Source organism: Apteryx mantelli, chromosome 15 (assembly GCF_036417845.1).
Source record: "Apteryx mantelli isolate bAptMan1 chromosome 15, bAptMan1.hap1, whole genome shotgun sequence".
In the NCBI taxonomy this organism is placed as follows: Eukaryota; Metazoa; Chordata; class Aves; order Apterygiformes; family Apterygidae; genus Apteryx; species Apteryx mantelli.
The window spans coordinates 12,510,382-12,531,460 of NC_089992.1; the positions used below are offsets into that span (position 1 = coordinate 12,510,382).

General features: G+C 39.9%; 1 protein-coding gene across 1 annotated transcript; it reads left to right on the forward strand.

The window, feature by feature from the left end:
* Positions 1-382: 382 nt before the first annotated feature.
* SLC30A4 (solute carrier family 30 member 4) lies at positions 383-19,387 on the forward strand. Its single transcript, XM_067305280.1, has 7 exons — positions 383-827; positions 5,969-6,115; positions 12,298-12,451; positions 12,667-12,880; positions 13,170-13,275; positions 16,183-16,317; positions 16,956-19,387. Exons 1-7 carry the CDS (start codon positions 455-457, stop codon positions 17,108-17,110), a joined length of 1,284 nt encoding a protein of 427 aa, XP_067161381.1. The 5' UTR covers positions 383-454; the 3' UTR covers positions 17,111-19,387.
* Positions 19,388-21,079: the final 1,692 nt, after the last annotated feature.

Consider the following 21,079-nt stretch of genomic DNA (forward strand, 5'->3'; position numbering starts at 1 on the left):
GGGCGGCGCGCAGGGATCTGCGCTGCGGAGCCGCCGCTGCTGCCGCCCGCGGAGATGCCCGGCGCGCGCGGCGGGGCCGAGTGACGCGCATGGCGGCGGCGGCGGCGGCGCTCGCCCTGCGCCGGCGGGGAGGCGGCCCTGCGCCCGGCGCCGCCTGCGCGGCCGCGGCCTGACCGGGGCTCCGCGGGCGAGCGCGCCTCGGCCTGGGCCCGGGCCCGGGCCTGGGCGGGGTGAGAGGCCGGTGGCGGGCGACAGGCTCGGTGCTGACAGGCCCGCGGGGCGCGGAGGCGGGCGGCGCGCAGGCAGCCCGCTGCGCCGGCGGCAGGCGGCCCGGGCGCCCCGCCGCTGAGCTCGGCGCGCGCGTTGCGGCCCGCCGCGGGGGACATGTCGTGACGGGGCGGCGGCGCTGCCGGTCGCCAGCCGCGAGGGGCGGCGGGGCCCGGGCGCCGCCGCGATGGCCGGCTCCGGCGTGTGGACGAGCCTGCGGGCCATGCTGCGGCGGACCGAGGCGCCGCTGTTCCTCAACGACTCCAGTGCCTTCGACCTGTGCGACGAGGCGGCCGACGAGGACTTCCCGCGGTTCAACAAGCTGCGCGTGGTGGTGGCCGACGACGCGGCGGAGGCGCCGCCGCTGAACGGGGCCGCCCCGGGGCCGCCGTCCGACGACGAGTCGCTGCTGGAGCGGGACGTGGCGCTGCGGCCCGCGCGGCCCGAGCCCTGCGGCGGCTGCGCGCGGCGGCGGGAGGGCGCCCGGCTGAGGCGCGTCAAGCGGCGGCTGGCGCTGGCCGCCGCCCTCTACCTGCTCTTCATGACCGGCGAGCTCGTGGGTGAGTCGCGGCTCCGCGGCGCGGGGGCCCTCGGTGCCCCGCCCGGGCGCCGGGCCCGAGCACGGAGCTGGCGGCAGCCGCCTGCCGTGCGGCGGGGTCGGCGGCGAGTTCGGAGCGAGAAGGAGCAAAGGCCGCGCGTTTGCTGCGCGAGGAGAGCGAGGGGAGTCGGTCAGCTCTGTCTGCCTGAACCGGAGCAGTCCCCCCAAGTGGCTTACAGTACATACACACGCACGTATTTATATGTATGTTTATATTTATATATATATAAAAATATACATGTTTATATACACACTTTTTAATATAATTTTTTTCCTGCTTTGTAACTTTGTAAGCTGTTTTTCACGAGGGGAAAGTGGCATGGTGTCATGTAGACATAAGTAGAAGAAAATGGATAATTTCATCCCTGGTATTTTTTAATTACTGCCAAAAAATATTGCTGTGTTTGCAACAAGAGAAGCAGGGAACACGGGAAGCATAGTTTTTAAGGGTGATGCTTACTATAGTAACAGAACTCTAGTATTTGGGGGATATACCGTCCAGTATGATAGGGTGTGATATGGTGTGATATGGTATGGTGGTGTTTACATCCTCACTCATCAGATACAGCAATACACTGTTTTTTTACAGCTGAAAAGACAAACTCTGAAGCTATAAGTAATAACAATCCAGTAAAGAAACCACTCTTTTGACAACTCGCTGATTTCCTGCTGTGCTCTGTGCTAGCACATGCTCCATACAGACATTAATCAAACCACTTGGTATTCTTAAATGTTGTAATAGGAAGCTTTAAAATACCTATTATTTTAATTTACTTAGATCATATGATTTAATTAAATTCTTTACAGTTTTTGTTTGTTAGTACTTGAAAGAAGTTTGTTGGGTTTTTAGCTGGAAATTTGTTCCTATATAAGGATTCAGTTATTGGTTGGAAGAATAAATCTGGTGCTCAGGTTCAGCTTTTATTACTCCCTTATAAAGGCATGCTATCACTAGCTATCCAGGCTCAAGAGAATCTGTACATATGTATAAAACAAGACTGTACTTCATTTAATAGGCCAGAGTGGCATAGGCTTGAAATAAAATCCAAGGTTAAAAGCCCCTTGGATGGGTAGATGAGCTATTAGAAGTTATGCTTTCCCCATTATCTAATCGTTTGTATGAAGTGTAGCATTTGTCTTATAATCACTGTTCACTTATCAATTCATTATTGTCCTGTTACCATCTGTCTTCTGGATATGTCCATGCCATGTAGTGTGTCCGCTTGGTGTTACTCACCCTCCTGAAGAATGCGTAAACTCTGTCATCCTCTTTCCCCAGGTTTAAAGTAGTGGGGACTGTTACATAGTGCCAGTATGTCACTGTATCCATCATTAGACATTCAGTTAGGTGGAGGCAGGTCTTGCTAGCAACTATGCCAATTAATTGCTTTTAAATTGTTTTCATTTTATCATACACATCTATATCAGAGATTTTTTTGGCCATAATTCACTAGAGAAAAAGAAATCAAGTCACAAAATTTTTTCTGGAAGTAAGGAACAGGTGCCTTGCGTAAAGTAACACGTGGAACAGGGGATTTGCCTCCTCTTTCTCACCCATCCAAACTTAGGTCAGTGACAACTGAAGATCTGATGACTGCTCTTGTCCTAGGGCAGTTATGAATTGTATCTTTAAGACAGAAACTTCTATAGTATGGGTAATGGCCAAAACCACGATTTGAATATAAATAATACAATTTGTCCCACATACATGCAAAAAAGTCCTTAGGTCTGTCTTCAGAGAGAGACCAGAAGATTGACTTTATCTGCACCACAGTTTTTTTTGGGGCCTTTTTTCAGGAACATGGGGTAATGGATAATAGTGTTTTTGCCCTTCCAGATCTTCCTTTCAGTGTGTGGTTGGTTAGTCATTAACAAAGCTTCCACAATAAGTTATCTAATCATGGATAAGGCACTTGGCTTCCAGCCTGTTGCAGAGATCCGTTTGACTGCCTCAGTTGGCCTTCCTCCGGCTCTGTTTTTTTCTGGCTGAGATTTTGGTTCAGCATGAGCTCAGGTAAATTTGATAATGAATGTAGCATCTTATCTCAAGTGTAGAGATCCTTTATCATAAGGATGCTTTTATTCGACTGTACTCATATCAGAGTCCTGATATATGCTGAATTTAATCCATCTGAAGGGCCACTTACTGAACAGTATTCCTGAGCTCCTCACAGCTTGATGCTGAAGTCACTGAGACTGTATCTGTTCAGGGGCTTCTGACTTGATTCACCCTACTGTACACCCCTCTGTAGCTAATACAGGGACGGCACTGGAAATAATAGGTGTTGAGAGTAAAAATATTCCCTCATCAGTGTTGCATCACCATTGCTTCTCACTTAAAGCCAGAACTTCTGCAAGCTCAGGTCAGGGTGATTTGTCTGTACAAAGCATTTTTACTATCATATGGACTCTCAGTCATCAGGTCTGCGTCTGCTGTTACCAGCCCTGTTTCATTATTTGGGCACTGAGGCATAAAGCACTAAGGCACAGACCCATAAAATATCTGTTCATCCCATTTCCACAGGAAATAAATAGGAATTAGCTCTCTAAATACTTTTGTGGATCTTGACCTGAATGACTTGTTGTAGGACAGGCAATCAGCAGCAGAACAAGCAATTAAAGAGGGAGCCCTCAAGTTGTGGATCAGTGCCCTACCTGCTTAATTTGTTCCACTCCAGCCCTGTATTGTGTTTGGTCCCATTGGTTTCAAATTTTGGAACATTTTGAATAAACCTATAGCTCAGATATTTGGGAAACTTTATGTTTGGTCATGTAGGACATTTTAGCTGACTTCTGTGATTCTTGACAGATTTGAGTTTCTGAGGAAAAGGCAGAAGACCCTGTCAGACAATTAAATTCTTCAGTAAAAAAACTTTCTGCTATCTGTTACTGATGTCAAGGTGAAGGAAATTTTGCTTCAATAGCCAAGCTTTGTGAAATCTTGATTGACATATTTTTTCCAAAGTACAGCCGAGCTCATTAACCCAGCCCACTCCAGTGTTTGTTGTTAAATTTGATGAACAGTCAGTGTAAAAGTCAGATAAGATAACACCTTACACTGTTATGTGAATGTGAGAACATTTTGCATCAAGAAATGAAAAACATGCTGCATATCCTGATTAGCTTTTCTGACGGGGGTTTTGATGTGTTCAGATATGTTTAGAGATTCCTAATTGATCATCCAGGAGGAGGACTGCTGTCCTTTAGGGGTCAATGGAAATGGTGGCGAGCCATCAGGCCTTCTATTTGTAAGGGCTGTAGATGTCTTTTTTTTTTTCAAGCTGCCAATCAAATGTAAACAGTCCTTAGACAGTTTCTTCTAAGCAAGGAAGCAAGCAACCAATACATTTGGAAACTGAGAACCTTCACTTTTGGAATTTCATAAATCTTAAGTGTTGTTTTCTTAAGCCTCATATTGCATTAAAATTAGCTACAGTATTTGAATTCCCTCTTTATATTTGGATGTTAAAAGATATTTAAAAGAGAAACTAGCTGAAATGGATTCATCTTGGACTGAAGCGATTCAAAATGTAATACATGTGGGTTAACAAGCATTCTTTAAATGACCATACACTTAAACTACTGAACTGAATGTCCTTAGATATGAATTATTTCTTCTGTGTTGACTATAAAACAGACTGAATTTCCCATTTCTAAGTCATCTTTTTTGAAATTATGCAAGAATACAAATTAATTCAGAAAGGAAAGGTATAATTCGTTTTACTCAAAAAGCTGCTGAATTGCTAAAGCTTAAACTTTAGCTCATTATCTTTGAGCTGTGATGGCCTTTGGAAAATTTCAGCCTCAGAGGAATTGGAGTAGAAAGTTATGAATGACTAAAGAAAGTGAACGGGGGCAGGGAGCTAGGTTGGAGTAAGGTGCTCTGTCTTCAATAGTTAGGGGCAGTAGAAGCAACCACTACAGTGTCCAGCCGTGCTCTTCGTATGTGGGTGGGGAGGAGAGCGTAGCTCTAGCTGCAGGTGTGCGTATACCAACAGCCACGCACAAGCACACACACACACACACACACACATACGCACACAGACACGCACATACACACTCTATGACTGGTCTTGAGAGCAATCAGCCACTTGTGAATTTCCCTTTTCTGTTTCCTCATGGTTTACCTCTGATTTTTCAGTAAGACATTTTTAATGGTATACCTCTAGCCCGAGATGTTAGTTGGAGCCTCAAGCCTGCCACATGGCACGCCAGCTGCATGCTCTGCTCAGCAGAACCTACAGGTTCAATGACAATCTCAAGGTGAAAAGAGAAACCAAATCATTGAGGAACTGACACTAAAGATGTAATCTTTCCTGAGAAAATGGGCTTACCTTCATGCATATGGAAGACAACACAGCCTGTCCTTGATTCCCCATTTGGATAAGGAATGCTTAAGAGAGAGGCACATTGTTGAGATCTCTATCGCCCATCAAATAGTAACATTGACAATTGAATCAGAATGAAGATTTTAACCTTTAATCTGAGCTTGTTTGTCTGTATGCAGCTCCTAATTATGAGAAAAAATATGGTAATAAATAACAAAGAAAGAAGCCGTGCAAGTGAAAGTTACTGTCTCCAGTATATAGTGGCAGAAGTTATACACCCCTGCCAGGACAGGGAATGATGAAACTTAAAAGATAATGTAGTAAAAATAAAAGAGAGGGCAGGGTGAATTTCTTTGCTTTTGAGTCATTGGATCTCTGTCCCTGTTTTGTAATGTCAAAAGATTTAACAGCCATAGTTTAATGCAAGGATCGGCTGATTAAACACACGCACTGTACAGAGAAAAGATATTAAACTATTTTGGGTCTGATCTTGCAAACCTTATGAAGCAAGTAGTCTCACTGGGAATTACAGGACTGAATCCTTTCTCTGTTTTCTAACAAAGGGCACACGTCACTGCATTTGTAACTACAGTAGGTTTAAATTATAGCATGGCATGTTGATTGTAAGGGGAAAAAGTATCTGTTCAGTGTTTGTAAGAACTACTCTCATGTGCTTAATGCAGTGTTTTGAAAATAAGTAACTGTAAACTGTGCCAAGAGTATACTCTCCAGAATCATTAATATCACATCCTGACTTTTCCAACTTTGTTTTCAGGTGGATATGTTGCTAACAGTCTAGCAATTATGACAGATGCACTTCATATGTTAACTGACCTTAGTGGAATTATTTTGACCCTGCTTGCTCTCTGGCTGTCTGCAAAGTCTCCCACAAAGAGGTTCACCTTTGGATTTCATCGCTTAGGTATGTAGATACCAGCTTTTACTATTAACACAGTATTTTAAGCAACAACTACAAAGAACATCAAATGCTACAGAAAAAAATACTAGAAGGAAAGTAGTAACAAATCTAAAAATAGCTTTATGTTTAGGACCCTGACTCTGATGTCCTTTTGCTTCTTTGGCCATTGTGGTTGGGAGAGATCCACTATATACCAGAGCTCAAATGTGGGCTTGTCTCTGTCTAACCTTGTCTGAGCTCTAGGAAGTATGGTTAAAATTAAAGGTGACTAGTCACGGTGGAGTATCTGGCCTGGCCTCTCCGCAAGTTTTGGTCATAGCTCCTTTTGATAGAGAAGATCATACTGGTGACTTTCTGGTCATCAGACCTTTTCTTTTCTTTTTAAACCTCAGTCAAAAGTGAAGTTTGATGGCAAGGTTTGACTCACTGTGAGCAGGATTAGCCTCTCAATCTCTGTGGAACTAGGATTTACCAAATTCACAGTTAAATTCTGAATGTTCGATTTTCCTTCTTAAAGAGGAAGGCTTTCTGATTTTTGGGATATGCAGCCAGGCTTCACAACCCATCCATAGTTACTGGGGTGGTTGCAGCAGGTCAGGCCACTGTGCAGCTTTGTACTTTGGAACTGAGGTCTGTTGAGCAAAACAGGGGTACGTTCAGTGGTCACTCACTGCTCTACCGCTGTTACTGCTTCTGTGACAGTTACCACTGAGAAGTCTGTCGCGGCAGGAGTGGTACGTGTCAGTCCAGAACACTTTGTTGCCAGTGGGTCTGATTTATGAAATCCCATTGATTTCAGTGGAATTCTGGCACTGGAAAAAGGTTCTATGCAACATCACTAATGACATCTTAATCCAGGGCTAAAAAGTTCTGTGGAGTGTAGTATCATAGCATAGCTCTGCCCTGCAAGAAATCTCCTAAGTTAGTATCTGTTGCACTCCCAGAAACACACAGACAGCAGAGGTCAAAATGTCCCATGGTATGTGATACACTAAGTTACTTTACTTTGTCTGTAAAACAAGTATAAACAGAATTATGAGTTAAACCTTGGAAGGGTATTTTCAGGATTCATTACTTCACATTTGCAAATATAAGACGATAAAGGATGCTTTCATGTAGCTGATAATTGTATCAGGTATTAATAATAATTCATAATATACAGTAGCAGATCTTGACTTGTAGATATTTTCCCAAGAGCTTCAACTGTCACGCTTCATGAAATAGATCCATTTTTAGTATCACAGCTTGCTACCTTTGCTCTGTATGTTCTATAGCATATATTTTTCAAAGAATTTCAAAGTCTTGTGTAGTCAGTATTTGCAATTCTTACTTTGGCTGCTAGAACAGCAATAGAATTCAACACTTCCATCACTCCTAGTCATATGTCATCAGTTAGTCACTGACTCATGAATGCATAACTCTGTACACTAGCAAAGATCTTGGAGGCTTTAGCAGAAATGGATTAACAATGCCAGCATTTCCCATTACAAACTTTTCTTTCAAGAAGTTTTAATTTTGTGGTAGGAGTTCCCCTTAATACTGAAACCTGACCTTGGAAGTATGCCTCTGGCATTTGCTCATATTCTCCACAAGGATGTTTGGTAGCATTTAGACATAGTAAGTCACCTTAGCCTTATTTAAAAATAATTTTAGAGTATTTTATATGTCTTTATAACCTTTTTAAAACCAATTAGTATGTAGAATGAACATGCCATGGCCTAAATTAAAACAGGAAGCTTTAGCAATTAATCTTAAGAAAAATATGACATACTTGTATTTAACCATCAAAATCTTATTCAATTATGGAAATTGTCACTGCCTTTTCAATTAATTATTCAAGGACTCCATAGCACTTTGCAAACATGAATCCCTGATGATTCCTGTCACCCCACTTTCTGTATAATTCTCCCATTTTACTGCCAAAAAAAATACTGGCCAGACTGATCCAGTGGTGGCCTGTGGGCTAAATCTAGCCCATAGGACTAGTCCATATGGCCCATCATCTTCTCCAAGGTGAGGAGAGCTCCTCACCCCTGCAGCAGTTACTGCTTTCTTTCTGCTGCCCAGTGACAGTACGTGGTCAAACACTGGGACAGGTTGCCCAGAGAGGTTGTGGAGTCTCCATTCTTAGAAATACTCCAAACCCAAATGGACACGTTTGTGAGCAATGTGCTCTAGTTGACGCTGTTTTGAGCAGGGGCGTTGGACTAGACAGTCTCCGGTGGTACCTTCCCCATTCTGTGGGATTCTGCGTGAGCAGCGGTGCCATGCTCTGTGCTGGGGGAAGAGGGCTAGAGCCCTACCTTGCATGAGACCCCCAAAACCTAGATTGAGGCTTTGCAAGTACTGAAGATGGGCTGGTTCAGAATGGCTACATATAGTTTTCTAAAGCCACATTTGTGAGATTTATTTGCCTGACGGAACATTGTGGCCTGAGGGCCCAGTTTCACACATCGATGAATGCTGGCAACGGAACAAAGCTGCTTCTATGTTATATCTTTGCTGTAGCACGTTTTCCCGAATGTTCTATACTGTAAGAAGCTTGTCAGCAAATAGTTTGAGCTCGACAATAGCTTAAATTTCATGAGAGATATATTAAAACATGACAGAATGTTAAAAATTGGGTACAGATTGAGCATCTGTCACAGAAAAACTTGGAACATTTGCTCAAAGCTGGGAATATGTACAAGAACTATCTCATGGCTGACCTGCTTTGCATTAAATTTTAAGATAACCTATACATATAGTAAGCATGAAAACTTTATAATGAACAATGTTTCTAGTGCTTATTGCCACTTTTGTTTGCAGAACCATTAATTTTCAAACTGGTTTCCATAACCATGTGCATGGTTAAAAAAAAAAAGACAACAGACCTGTTGGTTATCTAGTCAAATTTAGAAGAAAATTAGCACTACTTTCATCTATTTCAATTCTCTTTGAATACATAATGTGTACAGTCCATCTTTGGTTATACTCCATTTTCAGTGGTGAAAAGGAAGCTGACAGATTCAGAAATGGGTTAGAAAAGTGAAGATGAAATAATGGAAATTGCAGTCTTGTTTGAAAAGGGCTATATTGTTGAAGCCAAAAATAGTTCTGTTTCACCAAGTGGAGATATCTCCTTTTCAGCAAGATACGGAGCAGATTTAACCGCAGATATAGAACCTGGCATCTTTCCATTCCTGCAGAGACAATGTTAGTAATGACAGACCCAGTCAGTCCAGTGCATAGCTAATTTCAAAAGAAGTGAAAGATCTCAGCACAAATCTACAATGCCAACACGACAATGACTTTGTGAAAGCTACTGCAAGGAAAATAGTGTTTTTCACTACAGAAAACATGGTTTTAGATTAAAAAATTACAATATATTATTTCTCTGGTACTAATGTGCTATGGTTTCACAAATAAAAAAAAAAAAGAATGCTAGAAAAACTTCTAACGAATGTGTTTAAGGTTGTTGTCCTGAATAATCTGCTTGCTTTATAAAGAATGCTACTGCTTGCATGGATGATTCCAGGATTTTCATATTGCTCTGAAATCATCTGAGATTGTGACAGTTGCTTTTCAGAGCCTTGTTCCTGCCTGGCAATGCTGGTACTCATCCAGGCATTGACACGCTACCAAACAACTGAATGTGTTGGCGTGAGTTTCTCTTCCCATAATGATGTTAAAAATGCAGCCTACGGATCAAGTGATTTTGGTGATATTAAAATGCTTATTATAGCTGCATGTTCTTTTCTATCTATAATATTCAATAAATAAAAAGAAGACAATGCTTTTCTGGAAATAACACCTTCTGCAATAATCAAAGCTATACTATACAGTGGCAGATTCAGAGCAGAGGGAGAACTGAGGCAATTCTCAGATCAACAGTCTTTGCCAAGAGACAAATTTTGCTCTTGCTGTGGAATAAATCAGGGCAACGTGTGGAACAAGGAAGAACAACAGTTATAATTCAAAGAAAAATTAATTTCATCTCTAATCTTTGAATTCGCACAGGGAGGCTAAGATCCCAGTGATCTAACTGACAAGTGACACTAATGAGCATTACAAATAATGATTAGAAATTACTCAGGCACGGCTGCAGATTTGCATGCAATACAGTGGAGCTAGCATTAAGGTCTTCCCAGTGCTTCTCGTTGCAAGACCCGTATTAACTTGCTTATAACTGAAATAGTCTTTTAACTGTTTGGGCCAGAGTTTTCCCTGTCAGGTGTCATGGCTTCACCTGATTTTTCTTTCTCGTTTTTAAAATTTCAACTGCAACAGGTCAATCATTTCAGAATATGAAGCTAGATGGAAAGATATGATTTTGTTAAAAATAATCTAGTGGCCTATTCAAGAAGCTCTGATACCTATATGCTTTACAGCAGCCCATAGAGACAAATTTTCTGTCCACCTCACAAATTCAGTTTAAGGAAGACAACTTTTATCTGTGTTGTAAAACCACCTCACACACAGAATGTGAGCAGTTCAGCAGAACAGGAATTCGCCACAAAATAACTGCCAAACCCTCATCCTCTCTTCAGGAGGAAGATACGTTAGTGCCTGTGAAGCACACTCATATTGGAAACAGCCACTCTGCAGCATGGGGATGTGGGAAGAGCCTTCCTCTTTGCATCTGTCTGGTGACTGCAAATTTTCTCCAGAAGTCTGTTCATACTGAAAAAAAAAAAAAAAAAAAAGAACTTAACATGTTAATCCTTCAGCATGGGACAGAGCAGGTTAATCATGGGGTTTAGATGGGGAAGAATTGTCCCCCTCAAAACAGCTCTGGAGAACATCATTGGGTTTCTTTCTTGTCTGTAAAACTGCCCTATGTGAAGCCCATCTACTCGCACAGACTGTAGGGTGAGTAATTTTGTGTGAAGTGGAAATCCCTGAAGCCTGGAGAACTGTGCCTGTCACTGATTTATGTGCTAGACCACTTTGGTGATCTTCACAATGTCCCGAGGCCTGATGACTCTGCGCTGCTCACGTTCTGTGTTAGCGGGTCACAGTTTCACACGTACTTGCCAGTGTAAAATGACGCCATAACCATACACAGCGCCCCTACCTTGGCTCTGGATCCTCCTTCCTGCCCCTCTGCTGCTGCGTGCTTTACGCTATCACCAGCACGAGTGAACCCTAAAGGAGAATAATTTGTTTTTGCAGGATTTTAAGATATCAGCTTTGATTATAGCATATTGGTTCTGTGAGCCAGTTCCAGGGGCACTGTGCTGGCACAGGTAGGTGTGCAGAGTAGGAACAAGCAGCAAGGAAAAGGGGGATGATATTTCTTTCAGTAGCAGTGCCAGCTTAAAGCGTTTTTCAAAATACAGCCCCGTTTAGCTCACATCAGAACAGCAGGAGCCTTAGGGCAAGTTATAACCACTTCTCACAGATACAAAAGGCAGCTGAAGGTGCAGGACAGTGAGGTATCAGGAGTTTTTATTCACTTTCTAATTTTCTTTTTATTTAGATGTACATGCCCTTTTGAAAGCCCTGCTGATCAGATAAAATTACGAAACCAAAAAGCCCAATCTTAACAATATTCTTTATGAAAAAAATGAAGATTTGGTAACCATCAGATAACATTAAAACAGCATATTAGAGCAATACAGAGACTTGTATTAAGCAATGATTCATAGCTGAAATGGACAATAAATAATGTGTATATACACATCAAGAGTCTGAGTATTAATACTAATATGTGATGAGTTTGTACCGTTCAGTGCATTAATCTTTTTATAACTTTTTCTCCATTCTAAACAGTAAGGAATATGTAAAAATCATCTCTATATCCCACTTAATATTGTGGACATTCGAAATGAAACTTTCTCTGGTTTGTGGGTGATGTTTCAGATGCCCTATCTTCCTTTCCCCTGGACAGGACTTCGTGACTTTGTGACTTCTCTGGCAGAAGTTCCAGGGAGTCTGATGAAGTTACAGTCGTTGTCTGTGCAGAAATTTTAATCAGGGAAAACATCACATGAAGGATAAACTGACAGGAAAGTGTGGAGGAGTTGATTAGCATGAACTAATCCTATTTTCTAAATCTGAATTACTGCACAACTTATTAGTGTTATAATAAGCATAAAATAGTATTAAAATAATTAAGATTCTGTCCACATTATAAATATTTTTTTAATAGGAAATAGGTCTGAGACTCGCTTTTGTAATGTTGTTTCCTTTTCTGTTTGCAGAAGTATTATCAGCCATCATTAGTGTATTGCTGGTGTATATACTTATGGCATTCCTCTTGTATGAAGCTGTTCAAAGAACTATCCATATGGACTATGAAATAAATGGCGATATCATGCTGATTACAGCAGCTGTGGGTGTTGCAGTTAACTTAATGTAAGATCTCTCTTTCTCTCCATTAATACTCATATACTGTGCTAATTTATTTGTGACTTGTAACTTCCTCATTGGATGGCATTTTTTTGGACCTCTTCATTCTCATAAAATAAGGGAAATTACATTGAACATTGTATTTTCTCCATTCTTTTGATAAAAAAAAAAAAAACACCTAAAACCTGCTTCTTGGAGTGTTTTTCTTCTTTCATTTTCAGAATGGGTTTTTTGCTGAATCAGTCTGGCCACCTACACTCCCACTCCCATTCGCACCCTCACTCCCACGTTCTTCAGTCGAACTCTCCTAACACAGCCCACGGCAGCAGCCATGGACACAGCAGCCTTGCGGTGAGAGCAGCATTTGTACATGCCCTGGGGGACTTGGTACAAAGTATTGGTGTTCTTGTAGCTGCATACATCATACGCTTCAAGGTAAGGAATGGCTAGGCTTTGAGGGAGGGTGGAATTTTTTATTTCAACTCCAATGATTGAATTAAAAAGGGACTTGTAAGTTATAAAGATTTCTATAGTATTTTGTGACCTTCTGTTATAAGCTTTATAATTCACTCAAGATAAGTGAAGACTATATCTCTATTATGCATTTTGTAACTATTCAAACAAAAATTCATAGGAGAGAAAAGTAAGTGCATTTTTTGAGCCACATCTTTATAAAGGAACTTATTTTCATACTTCCTTTAACACTTTGGAATTTCCCTTGCAGCCAGAATACAAGATTGCTGATCCTATATGTACTTATATATTCTCCATACTGGTGGTTTTGACAACAGTCCGAATTCTGTGCGACACAGGAGTCATTATTCTGGAAGGTAAGATCTGTGTACAATCTGCAGTACTACGTGTCAAACACCCGTGAGAAATGATGCTTTTTTGACATGATGATCACCATCTCTAAAATGTGGGTTGTGTCTGGAGAGTTTGTTTATCCCACTGCTGCTACAGTCTTTGGGTTCTTGACAGCTGATCTAAGTTGCAGCAGTCTTTAGACTTGACCTTTGCCAGAATGGCACAAATCCTAGCTCTGCTCCCAGGTAGCTCAGAATCCAGACAGGGTAAAAGTGAAGAGTACAGAACTTTCTCATGATGCTGCAATGGACATCAGCTGGACTAAGTGAACCGTTGCCCAGGCTCAATTCTACATTTTCACTTTGACTTATATGTAAAGTGAATGTGAATGCATGTAAAAGGCGGCAGCAAATCTAGGCCAAATGGCTGGAAAGGTGGTTCATGCCTGTCCTGCTTTCCCCTTTCCAGCAACTCCTGCTGTATCACTTCTGTAGCTTCTCCTGTAGTAACAGCAGTAGAAGCACAAGTCAAGAATGGTGTAAAAGGGGAGGTGGGGAGAGCGCTGAACATAAGCTGAATAATCTTACCCCTTGTGGAGATTTAGTCAGAGAGAAAAATGCCGGCAACATTCTTTGCATTATTATAACTAGCAAGCCCACTATTACTGCTTGATCTAGTACTTTTAGCTAATGAAAGTGTTAGGGATGGGGGCAAATCCTAGTTTTTATCTGCACCTTCCTAGCTGTCTCATGTGACAGTTATTATTGATTTCTGCTATCCAGGACCTCAGAATCTTCAATGGCAAGTGCTTTTCTTGTCATTTAGGAAAAACAACAACAGCAACAAACGGAAGTTCACTCAGAAGACAAATATGGTGAAATGTGCTTAAGAAATCTCAGTTAGTTCCAAGGCAGCAACTGAAATTCAGCCAAAGAAAACAGATACGACAAACTAATGGTGTATCAAATTCCAGATGTTTGAGTTGTAGCTGTTTGCATAGGCATCCTGATTGTCAAAAAATGTCTGAATTAATGGTGTCATTACAAGTGATGATAGGTAGTTTTCATGCATGCTGGGGAACTTTACCAACTCAATTTCAGAAACTCCAGAAGATAGACATGTATTTATATTGGAGACTGCTGCTAAAAATCAGAGACTTTGGAGTTATGTTAGCTTTCAGTATTAATTTTAACAAAGTTTCACCATTACACTAGGAATGTTAAACTTACATGATTATCAAATACAAGCAGTGAGATTCTAGTTTCTAATACAGATTTAAAACCCAGCATGGCAGACTAGCCAACAGCATGATGCAAGACGTTAGAATTTAAGTCCATGCTTCCTAGGAAAAAGAATGCTGTAGAAATAATACCAGGCAGTTAGCTAGTTACTTAGCAGCTAAATAATTTTCTATTAGTCTTTACTAGCAGGGAAGTTTTGCATTTAATATGAGACAATCCTAGGCACTGAACTTTCAAAAGAGATGGTACTGGAACAAACAGATCATTTAAATCACAGTAAAGCACCAGGTCTAGAGAAAGAGTCATACAGGAATTCTGAAGAAATTTGAGAAGCAAGTGGTTGAACGCCTCCCTATATATATATATAAACAAAACCATAAAGCTGGTAGATAAGCTATGGTAGCAACAAAACTATCCAGAGTACACAGAAACTTGAGTTTCTCCAATGTGTTTGTACTGCTTTTTGAGCTAGTGTTGATCATCTCAAGTTTTGATTCTGCTCTTAGTACAACAAAAGGGTAGAGAAGGGAAGCTATAGAGTTGCTGTAGCTGCTGAAGATACAACAGCCAGAGGGCTTTACAAATCATTGACTTGTAAAGATGCAGCCCTGTAAGACAAAGTCATATGCATTGACCACTGCAGATGGATTACTACCATCATTTGAAGATGGTACCAGTTACCTGAAAAGAGAAGTGTCATGAGACAGCAAGAGACAGACCATAGCATTTTCAGATTCTGACCTTAGTTTTAGATGATCCCACATAATGGAGTGTGCATTCTTTGAAGGAAATCCCCATGGGAAGCAGATGTGGGGTGAGAAGAAATTGGCTGTGCATTGGACCATCAGATACTGTTTAGCTTTTAGAATAAAGAATTTTTTAAGATAGTATTTCAAAATAAACATTTTAATTTTAAATGATTTTTAATAGTATTTTTAAAATAAATTTTTCCTTTGGAAAAATACTATTTCAGCTTGTTCAAGCATTCTAAAAAATACTATTTTGGTATATCTGATTTGAAGCTTAGAAAATATTTATTTCCAGGAAATTTTTCAACAATTTGGCTTTCAATTCTGATTCAGAGCTGAAACTGATTTAGAAGTAGCAAATCTTCCTCGTGTATATTTTTGACAAGTTCTAATAACAGAGTGAAGAGCTTCTTAGGATCAAAAAAAATATTATATGAATAATATTTGTAGTTGCATTAGCTAGTCTAAACATTTAAAAGTGATGATTGTTCATGCTTCAGGTCATTAGTCAACAACTAATTCTTGACATTCGGAAGAAATGTTATTTAGGCATTTTGATACCTAATTATACTTTCCTTTGAAGAGTCTGGTCTAAGCAGTTACTAGTAGTGAGGAGTTGCACTGAAGTTGTGTCTATAGAAGTACATTGAGCCGCACGATCTGACATTGACCACTGCCAGTGACGGGATTCTGGACTGGACAAATAGATTTCTGAGACAACAGTGCAATTCCTGTATGACTCCTGTATCCATCCATTTATTCAATATGCCAATTTGCATATTCTTCTCTATTGATAACTTGGAAATTACTAATCACTTCAAATTCAACACAAACTATAAACTCTCTTGACTTTTTGAGATGTGCCGTGACATCTTATTTTGAAGGCCAGTGAGCATTTGCAGAAAACAGAATTAATTTTACCTCTTATTTGGTATCACAGGAGTTCCAAGGCATTTGAATGTGGATCGTATTAAGGAAGACTTGATGAAAATTGAAGATGTTTATTCTATAGAGGATTTAAATATCTGGTCTCTCACTGCAGGAAAAACAACTGCCATAGTCCACTTGCAATTAGGTAAGATGCTGTATAACATAATTCCAGATTAAGTCCAAGTATAGGAAAAAAACCTCTGATTTTCTCTTCATATTATCACTAAGTAAATCCAGGAAGCATCATTCTGCGAAAAAAATCTAACTTTGCTTTTGTGCAGCAAGGCTTAGAACCCATCAGTTGAGAAGGACAAAGTTTAAGTGGAAATTGTGCAAGGAGAAAATGCATTCATACTGAAACATCCAGTATGGATTCTTTGGATGGAAAAAAAGTACTTCTCCTTAGAAATTCCTTATGTTGTTTAGGGAAAGATAGGGTGAAGTTCTGAACTACTATGTGGAACAATCTGAAAATTAATATTGTGTTTTGTCAAAACCTGTGCTATTTTAGACGTCTCATGCAGTGCATGAAGTTTGATTGTTTTTGATCTACCAGATCCACAGTTTTATCAAGATACAATTCTAATGATAGGATATAGGCCTAAAGGTGTAAAATAATATGTGTAGTACATATGGACCATAGTACAATATTAAACTAATAAATACCATCAGTGTGAACAAAGATTATTTCAGTTGGTAAGACTGCGTGATAAATACGAGAACAGCTGGATTGTCAAGTTTCTTGGGGAATGAATTGTATTAATTATTTTCTTGATTTTCCAGTTCCTGGTAGTTCATCTAAATGGGAGGAAGTTCAGTCCAAGGCCAGACAACTGCTGCTGAACACATTTGGGATGTATAAATGCTCTGTCCAGCTTCAGAGTTACAAACAGGAAATGAGCAAAACCTGTGCAAGTTGTCAGAGTTCCAGTGCCTAATTTCATATGTTTTGGGAACTGCTGCCTTATTCTTTATCTTGTAGTCAAAGACTGAGAGCAATAAATGCAAAACGAAAATGATCAAATAGAATCCTTAATGTGTGGATTTGTATCATGTAACATTGCAGCAGGGAGAACTGGTGCTGCAAAAAGTGCAGTAGTTGCCCTACAGAACATGTATTTCACTCTCTCCCTTGTACTGGTTTATTCAATTTATTATGATTTTGAGACAAAGTTGTTTGAAGATTATTGTTTACAGACTGCAACATGGCTCTGCAGATACCTCACAAATTACAGATCAATGTTGTCCTTTGATAACTGTGTACCACAAAGTACCTGCACTCCAAATGGAGCATCAAGTGTTCAGTATTTCAATTAAAATCTCTAATGCTGATCATGCCAGGGTTCCATAATATGTCATGATCCCTGAATTCATTATACAGTATTTTTGCAATAGTCATTTTCATACAGTATCTTAAACTTTGATGCATACAGTGATATTCAAATTCTTTTATAAAATTGTCTCTTCAGAAACATTGCAAAACACAGAATTTATTGTACCCAGACCAGAAACTTAGCTTTAATCTGGGCATTCAGAGATCCAGACAGGCCGATCCTTGCCCAGGCTTCTGGTGTTTAACTAGAGACCCAAAACTGGACCCAAAGTGTTTTAAGTGATCAGTTATCTTTAATGTATTTTAGAATAGGCTTTATACCTTAGAAACAGGTATTTATTTTACAAAGTTTTGAGTTGTAAGATGACTTTATTATTAATGTTCTTGAATGTCTAAAACAACATTTGATTCGCATTAAAAGGCCAGTTAATTAGCATGCATTCTAATTAATAAATGTGCTGTAATTGAACATTTTCCATGATTGCTTTGCATTGTTAAAAGAAAACTGAATGAAAGTATGCTTGATAGGGAGATACTCTCAAATATAATCTGTAGACATGTAAAATACATAGATCTTCTAGCAGGAAAGTAGGGAGCAGAAATTTTAGATATACACTATTTCCTCAGTCTTGAATCTCTGACCTTTTCATTTCATCTTTGCTTCAAGCACAGTAGTGGAGATATCCTGACAGGAGTGCCACTGAAACAGCAGTACCTCACCACTTAGCTTTATGAATAAAACAAAACCCAAGCAAGCTCAGTAACCTATTTCATTCCATTTCTACCAGTCAAGGAATCCATGATCCTTTCTTCTGTGTTGGACAACAATATTGTGACCACCCTACGGGGTAACATTCTCTTGGGCCTTTTCTTACATTGGTAGAGGGAAGAGGCAATCTGAACAGACTGTTTCCTTATCTTGACAGCTCAGAGTCCACAAAACTGAACTGCTTAGCCTCATGGTGGAATCCCTGTACTTCAAATGTATATGGAACGATAAAATCTCTTATCTGCCTCTTACTTGCCTGTGATTATAGCCACTAAGCTGTAATACCTCCAAGCTCAGATTTATGCCTGTTTCTGGAGTCATTTGCATAGGACAAGCCAAGGGCAACAAGAATATGACCTGAAAAGTTCAAAAGACAGACAGAATTTGGTTTCTTACCTTTTGTTTATTCTGTGCTTTAATCTCTATGCAGAACTTCCACTGACATCAAAAGTAGTTCTGTATGTGGATCAGAAAGGAAAAATTCTGCCCTATAATGGATGCTGCAATACTCAGCTGTGAATACTTAAGCTATCGTCTGTTTTGAAACTTGCTAGGGTTTCATATATTCATCAGGCTGATTTATATCTGCCATTAGTGGGAACAAACTTGGCTTGTTTTCTTTCCTTTTTTGGATGTATGGATCGCATCACAAATTTTCAGAGGTGAAAACTGACAGCACAGTATTAATTTGGACAAAGCACACCTAACACTGGATTATGTTTGTATTGGTTCTGGCAAGAAATGGGAACACTTTAGTACAGCATGGGAGTACATTCAGCTCAGAGGCAAAGTAGCAGTATACCTGGAAAGTTAATTCTTCAATACAAATAGTATCACTAATTAAGCCATATCACAGTTTATGAAAAAAGTGCATCCCATCCTTATGAACTTCCTGAAAAAACAACAGGTATTTTGCACATACTGATATTCAAATAGGATTTAAATAAATTGGGGTTTACAGTCAATGTAATTAGAAGTTGAAGTATGGTAGACTTGTATTGTATTTGGAGTTTTTTTATTGTAATGATTTACTATACATTTGTTTAATTGAAGAAAAAAAGCAGAAATGTGTTGCTTTATTGTGGTTTTTATTAAATCAATTATTAAACTTCACATTACTGTCTTATATTTATTTGTATTGCTGTCTCTTGTCTTTTTCTTTGAGTCTCACAGCAGCTGTTTTTTGAAGTGTTCTTTCTGCGAACCCTCAAGCTTACCTTGGTTTGGAGACACTATATTTAGAATGAATCATGTCTCACTCTTCAGGCAGGACAATTCAAGTCTCGTTATTTCCCATGCAATAACTACATTTTAAAAAGTACAAACTGACATAAAGTAAAATATGGAGAAGGAGCAGCCATAAAGCAACTGGCAAAACATTCTTTAAACCCTATATTCACCCTTTGTGGGGGGGCTTGTGATCAAGCCCTATAGACAAACTGGAAGGAGTTCAGAGAAAAGCCACAGAAGATGAGAACCTATGATAAAAGGATCAATGTGTGTATCTCAGGGAGATTCTGAAATGTACAGTCCCTGTTTTAAGGTCTAATAAACTCAAATGGAAATTTAGAGCTGTGTGGCCTACTTCTAATCCTTTTTAAAGTCTTTGTAAATTAGTTGGGGCAAAGGTCTGGCACTTCTATGTTTCATGTAAGAATCCAGTATTCTTCTGAATCTGGTATTAACATCAAAAAGAAGAGGAATACAATATGCACATTATAATTTATAACACTCCCAATGATAGAATAAATAAGCACAACAGAAGTATAAAAATATCCAAGCAGAAATGATTAGTACACTTACTTCTATGGAATAGAAAAATCATCAGAAAGTAGCACTGATTTGCAAATAGACTACCTGGAATATACGATCTAATACACACTAAAAGTACTCTGGAAGTGTAAAGGGCCTATAAAAGAACACAAGTTATTTTTATAGACACCACAAGGTCATTTTCAAAAGCAGATTAGAAGAAAGGGGCCTTAGTATAAATAAGAATCAGGTGCATCTTTCCAAGCAGCTCTCCAGCACATCTAGGTTATTTCTTGTGGCTATCACAAGACAATTTACACACTCTTGCATCACTTTTTTCTTCCTGCAAAACCCTTCTCCTTGAAATAAAATACATTTGCGTAACATGATTTTTCTCTCTAACAAAACACACGTAAGATTTGAGTGGGGGTGTCCAAAACTAGTGTCACTGCTTTCCAGAGCCACGCTCGGGTGGTATTGCTTTTTGTACAGCTCCCATCTGTGGGAATTCTGCCTTCCCTAACAATCTACGCTGGGAAGAAGCTTCCCTATCTTCATCTGTGATTGTCACCCTTCCTTTTCTGAAGCATAGATACAGCTTTGATGACAGCCTACTCACATGAGTCAATAAAGCATTTTCATGTAGAGCAAACTGCAAACCCTAGCATCCCACTCTTATATTCTGAAGTGTTCTTATCCTAAGAAGAAAATTAACAGAAATCTATTTTATTTTTGGACTAACGCTATCCTTGCTTAATGCTGAAATATTTTTTAAATTGCACTGACATGTAATCCTTCCTATACCAGAAGCTTTATCATTTAAAATGTCATACCTGAACTAGGTCTTCAATTATTTTACTACTGTACATATCTACTGTCTCTTGCAGAATCACTCCTGCTTTGGAAAATGACTAAGAAAAAAAGTAGGCTGGTGTTTAGAAGTAGCTTTCAGACATGTCAAACAATCTAACGAGTAGCAAGTTCTTTGTTCAGGTATTTTGGCAGAGACTCAGGCAGAAGCTGCACTGATGCTACTTGGGTTGCACTGCTTAT

Coding starts and splice junctions, on each gene's coding strand:
- SLC30A4 (XM_067305280.1), top strand. CDS start 455: ATGGCCGGCTCCGGCGTGTGGACGAGCCTGCGGGCCATGCTGCGGCGG. Junction 828..5,968: donor CATGACCGGCGAGCTCGTGG/GTGAGTCGCGGC, acceptor CTTTGTTTTCAG/GTGGATATGTTGCTAACAGT. Junction 12,881..13,169: donor CATACATCATACGCTTCAAG/GTAAGGAATGGC, acceptor TTTCCCTTGCAG/CCAGAATACAAGATTGCTGA.